This window comes from Nicotiana tomentosiformis, chromosome 2, assembly GCF_000390325.3.
Source record: "Nicotiana tomentosiformis chromosome 2, ASM39032v3, whole genome shotgun sequence".
Lineage (NCBI taxonomy): Eukaryota > Viridiplantae > Streptophyta > Magnoliopsida > Solanales > Solanaceae > Nicotiana > Nicotiana tomentosiformis.
This window is the reverse complement of record NC_090813.1, coordinates 183,900,653-183,907,874: the sequence shown is the minus strand read 5'-3', so window position 1 is coordinate 183,907,874 and position 7,222 is coordinate 183,900,653. Positions and strand designations below refer to the sequence as shown.

At 45.5% G+C, this 7,222-nt stretch overlaps 1 protein-coding gene across 1 annotated transcript; it reads left to right on the top strand.

Moving 5' to 3' along the window:
- The first annotated feature begins 1,019 nt into the window (after window positions 1-1,019).
- On the top strand, window positions 1,020-5,184 carry LOC138906227 (uncharacterized). Its single transcript, XM_070194758.1, has 9 exons — window positions 1,020-1,352; window positions 1,398-1,583; window positions 1,979-2,143; window positions 2,344-2,735; window positions 3,020-3,147; window positions 3,802-4,137; window positions 4,367-4,524; window positions 4,645-4,827; window positions 4,927-5,184. Exons 1-9 carry the CDS (start codon window positions 1,020-1,022, stop codon window positions 5,182-5,184), a joined length of 2,139 nt encoding a protein of 712 aa, XP_070050859.1.
- Window positions 5,185-7,222: the final 2,038 nt, after the last annotated feature.

The window sequence follows — 7,222 nt, the reverse complement described above, 5'->3', positions numbered from 1 at the left end:
TAGTTTTAGTAGTTTTGTATATTCTTTATATTGCTCATGTACTTGTGACGCCGGGTTTTGGGGATTTGTAGCATTTATGTACTGCTATACTCGTTATTTCATTCGTCGTAGAGTACATACTAATTATGTTGGCATTTTGTTCTAAAAAGACTTGTCACAGTTGCATGAAAACTAGTTAAATTGTTCTTTAAAAAGAAGGAATTTTCGTATTAAAATATGTCAAGAAGGGGTAAATAATTAGTAGTTTCACTTGTGGGCTTGCCTAACAATGGCGTTAGGTGTAGTATCGACCTATTAAGGATTTGGGTCATGACAGCTTGGTATCAGAGCTTTAGATTCACATAGGTCTTACGAGTAATGAGCAGGCCTAGTAGAGTCTTGTGGATCGGTGTAGATACATCCGTGCCTATCTTCGAGAGGTTATAGGGTGTTAGGAAACTTCTCTTTCTTCATAAACTATCATGCAGTTGATATTGTGCTAAGCGTGCGGCGGATGTACCAGGCGGCCGATGGGCTGCTCCCCCCGTTGCTAGAGGCCGAGATAGAGGTTGGGGCACCCTAGGGTTGCTCCAATCGTACCCCTAGTGGATCCCGTGGAGGATCATGTTGCTGAAGAGCAGGATGAGGCGCCTGCTGTTGTGCCAGCCCCAGCAAATTTCATGACTGCGCCGACATTCCAGGAGGTCATGGGTTGTATGCTGCGATTCATGGACTCTATGATGCATGCTGGTTTATTTCCAGTGGACCCTGCCATATCTCAGGCGGGGGGGAGGGGGAGCACAGACCCCTACCGCTCAGGCTCCAAGGCACGCCGCTACTGTTTATCATACCCCTGGTGCACTACCTGTTGACAGGGCCCATCCTATTATTATGGCTATGACAGAGGCTGTACCAGTCGCGACTGATGATCAGCAGAACCGGCTGGACAGATGGACTAGGCTTTGCCCCCTACCTTTGGGGGTGAGCGGTCAGATGACCCCCAGGATTTCATTGACCTGTGCAAGGATAAGCTTCAGAACATGGGTATATTGGAGTCCAACAGGGTGGACTTCACCACTTTTCAGTTTGAGGGCAAGGCCCGTAGATGGTGGCAGGCTTATCTTCTTAGCAGGCCAGCAGGTTTACCTCCCTTGGCTTGGGATCAGTTTACACATCTATTCTTGGAGAAGTATATACCACCTTCTGAGATAGAGGAGCTTCGTGGTCAATTTAAGCGACTCTGTCAGGGTCATTTGTCTCTCACCGACTATGATGTAAGATTCACTGACTTGTCTTGCCATGTAGCTATTATACTCCCCACAAATGCAGAGAGGGTGCGGAGGTTCATTGCAAGTCTGTATCCTAAGATTCAGGTACCTATGGCCCGTGAGGTGGAGATGGGGACTTCTTTTCTTTAGGTTGTGGATATAGCTCGGCGGATCGAGCATATTCACAACCGCAGTGGAGAGTTTGCGCCAAGGGAAAAGCGGCCCCAACAGTTTGGAGGATTCAATGGTGCTCCACCTGGATGCAGAGGTCAGTTCATGAGGGGTCAGCCAAGCAGGTCCATGCAGTCAGCACCACCACCTGCTCGGAGTGCTCCAGTACGACCCTATTTTAGTGCCATTCCATAGAGTACTTACCACCTGCCAGGTATTCAGGGTTCCTCCAGTGGGTATTCGGGCCATCAAATTCAGACTTCAGGTCAGCAGTCCACCATTCTGAGGGGTTGTTTCGAGTGCCGGGATCTTGGCCACGTGAAGAGGTTTATCCCATATTTCGGGGCAAGGCTGAGCAGTAGGACTATCAGCCCATGCTTACTATACCAGCTACCACACCGCCAGCTCGCCTGTCCAGGGGCGGAGGGCAGGTGGCTAGGGGTCATCCTAGAGGTGGAGGCTAATTAGGTGGCGCTTTAGCTAGATTCTATGCTATTCCCGCTAGGTTAGAGGCAATTTCCTCAGATGCAGTAATCACAGGTACTATTTTTGTTTGCCAGAGGGATGCCTCATTATTATTTGATCCGTGGTCTACTTACTCCTATGTTTATTCTCTATTTGCTCATTATTTGGATGTGTCTCGCGAGTCATTGGACATTCCTGTATATGTGTCCACGCCAATGGGTGATTCTGTTGTTGGCGATTGGGTCTACTGGTCCTGTGTGGTGACTTTCTGCGGATATAAGACCCGAGCGGATCTTCCATTGCTCGATATGGTCGATTTCGATGTTATCTTGGGTATGGACTGGTTTTCCCCATACCATGCCATTCCAAGACTGTTACCTAGGCGATGCCTGAGTTGCCTAGATTAGAGTGGAGGGGTTCGTCTGTCGCTACTTCCAGCCGGGTTATTTCTTTCCTGAAGGCTCGACATATGGTCAGGAAGGGTTGTTTGGATTACTTGGCCTTTGTTAGGGATACAACTATAGAGATTTCCACGTTAGATTCAGTGCCAGTAGTACGAGAGTTTTTTAATGTATTTCCGGCTGATCAACCAGGTATGCCGCTGGATCGGGATATCAATTTCGGCATTGATTTGGTGCCGGGAACTGAGCCTATTTCTACTTTACCTTATCGTGTGGCTCCCAAGGAGCCGAGAGAGTTAAAGGAGCAGCTTCAGGAGTTGCTTGAGAAGGGGTTCATTAGACGTAATATGTCGCCTTGGGGAACCCCAGTGTTGTTTGTGAAGAAGAAGGATAGGAGTATGTGGATGTGCATGAATTACTGCCAGTTGAACAAAGTCATCATCAAGAACAAGTACTTGTAGCTACGTATTGATGAATTGATTGACCATTTGCAGGGTGACAGGGTATTCTCTAAGATCGACTTGAGATCTAGGTATCATCAGTTGAACATTCGTACTTCGGAAATTTCGAAGACGGCCTTACGAACTAGATATGATCACTACGAGTTTTGGTAATGTCCTTCGGTTTAACTAACACCCTGGCGGCGTTTATGGATTTGATGAATCGAGTGTCTAGGTTGTATCTTGATTCATTTTTCATTGTCTTCATTGATGACATATTGATCTACTCGCATAGTATGGGGGAGCACGAGAAGCATTTGAGATTAGTGCTTCAGACCTTGCGGGAACAGAAACTTTATGCTAAGTTCTCCAAATATGAGTTCTGGTTGGATTTCGTGGCTTTCTTGGGGAATGTTGTATCAGGTGAGGTCATTAAGGTAGATTTTAGGAAGATTGAGGCAGTCTAGGGTTGGCCTCGTCCTACCACGGCGACCGAGATTAGGAGTTTCTTGGGGTAAGCTGGGTATTAACATCGTTTCGTGGAGGTTTTCTCGTCTATTTCAGCACCCTTAACTAGATTGACCTAGACGGGTGCTCCATTCAGATGGTCTGATGATTGCGAGGCGATCTTTCAGAAGCTCAAGGCAGCTTTGACTACAACACCAGTTTTAGTGTTTCCTTCCGGTTCAGGGATGTATATTGTATATTGCGATGCTTCACGCGTTGGCCTGGGTTGTGTATTGATGCATGAGGGGTGAGTTATTGCATATAATTCACGTCAGATGAATCCTCATAAGAATAATTACCTCATGCATGATTTGGAGTTGGTCGCGATAGTTCATGCTCTTAAGATCTGGAGGCATTATCTTTATGGGGTATCCTATGAGGTTTACACCGATCATCGCAGCTTGCAGCATTTGTTCAAGCAGAGGGATCTTAATTTGAGGCAACGCAGGTGGCTTGAGTTACTAAAGGACTATGATATTACCATCCTCTATCATCCGGGCAAGGTGAATGTGGTTGCAGATGCCTTAAGCAGAAAGGCTGAGAGTATGAGTAATTTGGCATTTATTTCAGTAGAGGAGAGACCATTGGCTTTGGACATTCAGTCCTTAGCTAACAGACTTGTGAGGTTGGATATCTCTAAGCACAGTCGAGTTCTTCAGTGCATAGTGGATCAGTCTTCATTACTGGAGCGGATCAAGGCTCGTCGGTACAATGATCAGCACTTGTTGGTTCTTAGAGAGACGGTACTACAGGGTGGTGCCAAGGAGGTTTCTATTGGAGAGGATGGTGTTCTGTGGCTCCAGGGTCACCTATGTGTTCCTAATGTTGATGTCTTGAAGGAGAAGATTCTAGAGGATGCGCAAAATTCTCGATATTCTATTCATCCAGGGGATACGAAGATGTATCGTGACCTGAGGCAGCATTATTGGTGGCGACGGATGAAGAAGGACATAGTTAAGTATGTGGCGAGATGTCTAAATTGCCAACAGGTCAAGTATGAGCACCAGAGGCTAGGTGGCCTCCTTTAACAGATGGTTATACCAGAATGGAAGGGGGAGTGCATCACTATGGACTTCGTTGTTGGGTTGCCGCGGATGTTGAGGAAGTTTGATATCGTTTGGGTCATTGTTGACAGGTTGGTCAAGTTGTCACATTCCGGTGGTGACTACTTACTCTTCAGCGAGGTTGGCCCAGATTTATATTCAGGAGATTGTCCGGTTGCATGGTGTGCCTATTTCCATCATATTAGATAGAGTACCTCAGTTTACTTCGCATTTCTGGAGGGAATACAGAGTGAGTTGAGTACCCGAGTAGAGCTTAAAACAGATTTTCATCCACAGACCAACGGGCAGTCGGAGCGGACAGTTCATATTCTAGAGGATATGCTTAGAGCATATGTCATTAACTTTGAAGGTCAGTGGGATAGATTCTTGTCCTTGGCCGAGTTTTCTTACAACAATAGCTATCAGTCCAGCATCAAGATGGCTCCATTTGAGGATTTATATGGTCGACGATGTAGTTCGCCCCATCAGATGGTTTGTGCCCGACGAGCCTAGGTTATACGGTACTGTATTAGTGAAGGTTGCCTTGGAAAAGGTAAAGTTGATTCAGGAGCGACTTCACACAGCATAAACCAGACATAAGAGTTACGCGGATCAGAAGGCTTATGATTTATCATTTATGGTGGGCGAGAAGGTTCCCTTGAAAGTTTCGCCGATGAAGGGACTCATGATGTTCGGGAAGAGAGGCATGTTGAGCCCAAGGTTTAATGTCCCATTTGAGGTGTTGAGGCGAGTTGGGGAGGTTTCTTATGAGCTTGCTTTGCCTCCCAGTTTATCGGGAGTTCATCCGGTCTTCCATGTGTCTATGCTCCAGAGGTATCATGCTGACAGGTCGCACGTGCTAGATCACAGCATGATCCAGTTAGATAAGTGCTTGGATTATGAAGAGTAGCCAGTTTCCATGAGATCTTGTGTTATGAAGAGGAGATTGGGTTACAACACGGTCCAGTTAGATGGTTGGTTTAGGTTTAGAAGGGTTCGGGTAGAAATCGGGACACTTAGTTTCTTAATAGTAGCCTATAATGGTTAAGTTTGACTTGAGTCAACATTTTGGGTAAACGACCTCTGAATCGGGATTTGATTGTCTCAATAGGTTCGTAAGATGATTTTGGACTTGGGCGTGTGTTCGGATGACCCGAGAGCGTTTCGTCGCTTAATATTTAAAGTTGGTGCATTGAAGGTTTTTCATGTTCTTTAAGTTTGTTTGTAGTATACTTTGGTGTTATCGAGGTACGTTTGGGATTCCGAACATGGAAATAGTTATGTATGGTGATTTATGACTTGCACACAAAATTTGGCGTCATTCCCAGTTGATTTCATAGGAATCAGACGCGCAGAAGTATTTTTAAAAGTTTCGAGTTTCATGTCGAATTCATGCATTTTGGCATCCGTTTCGTAATTCTAGATGTTATATTGATGTTATGATCATGTGAGCGGGTCCATATTATATTGTTGGATGTGTGAGTGTAATTGGATGGAGTCCCGGGGGACCCGGATGCAAAACGGAGTGGAATCGGACTCAGAATTGGACATGGGGGAACTATTGGTGCTTCAGTTCTGGTGCGTTCGCACCTATGTGGATTTGGTCGCAGGTGCGACCTCGCAAAGAAGCCCATCGACTGCATAAGTGGCTTGGAGTAGGCTGGCTAGTGGTCCCAGAAGCGAAGGGTTTACCGCGCCTACGAGCTCGCAGGTGCGAGGAAGTTGGTCGCAGGTCCAAGGAGGGTTGGGGTCGCAGGAGCGGGCATTTCTCCGCAGGCGCGAGTGCACAGATGCGGACCAGCTCCACAGAAGAAGATGGGAATTTGTGCATGCTTCTCTACAGAAGCAGACTTGGCCAACCTTGGTGAGGACCACACCTGCGATGCATTTTCCGCAGGTGCGACCCAAGGTCCGCAGAAGCGGAAATCGCTGGGTAGTGAGGCCTTTTAATCTGAAACTTAGGCCATTTTTCCTCACACTTCATTTGGTTTTGGGTGAGTTTGAGAGCACATTTGAGTGGGATTCTCATCAATATCCTAAGGTAATTAACTCTCACCCATTTTCAAGTTAATTATGCGGATTTTAGGTAGATTAAACATGGAAAAATTGTGAAAACTTATGGGATTTGTGAACAACCGAGGGTTTTGATAAAAATGGAATTTGACCACAAATTTGGTTATGGAGTTAAATAAAAATTATATATTTGAGTTCATGAGGCTATGGGTAATACTTATCATTGAAAATTTCCTGAATTCGGGCACGTGGGCTCGGGGGCGCATTTTAATAATCTTCCAATTTGGGTTGGGTTATGACTCTAGAATCTAAATTATGAAATTTTGAGTATATATTGATTAAATTATATAACATTTGACTAGTTTTGTATTGTTCGGCATCGACTTGCAGCTTTTAGAGCGGACTAGTGGACCGGAAGTGAGCTTGGTGACGAGATAAAGCTCTTGTCTAACCTTGTAAGAGGGAATTCATCCCCTTAGGCGTATGATTGTTGTGTATTACTTGTGTGGGGAGCTACATACGCACGAGGTGATGAGAGTCCGTGCGTAGCTAGATTCCATGATATGTACGGGTACACTTAGATCCACATCATGCTTTTTATCGTACTATTGTGTTTATCATGCGTATTAACCGCCTTGAATTGAGCTGAGACTAGGAATTTAAAGTTTCATTTATCGACTTAGCCTTCGTATTTTGGAAAATTGAGGAATACTAAGTAACTATGAAATGTACATGTCTTCTCGTCTCGCAAGTACTTCCGCGAGCGAGATAAATTCTCTACTCTAATGGGATCGGGTCGTTTGCCTCGGCAATATGATAACACCACTCTTATGGGATCTGGTCGTTTGCCTTGGCAGTATGATGTTAACACTATTCTTATGGGATCGAGCAGTTCGCCTCGGCAACTTCGTGCTTAATAATCGAAACGGGTTCCA

What these genes read in the sequence shown, in the direction of transcription:
- LOC138906227 (XM_070194758.1), top strand. Translation starts at nt 1,020, where the DNA reads ATGGGTATATTGGAGTCCAACAGGGTGGACTTCACCACTTTTCAGTTT. An exon ending in GTCTGTATCCTAAGATTCAG is followed by an intron (nt 1,353 to 1,397) that starts GTACCTATGGCC and finishes TCTTTTCTTTAG; the next exon opens with GTTGTGGATATAGCTCGGCG. An exon ending in AGGGGATACGAAGATGTATC is followed by an intron (nt 4,138 to 4,366) that starts GTGACCTGAGGC and finishes CATTGTTGACAG; the next exon opens with GTTGGTCAAGTTGTCACATT.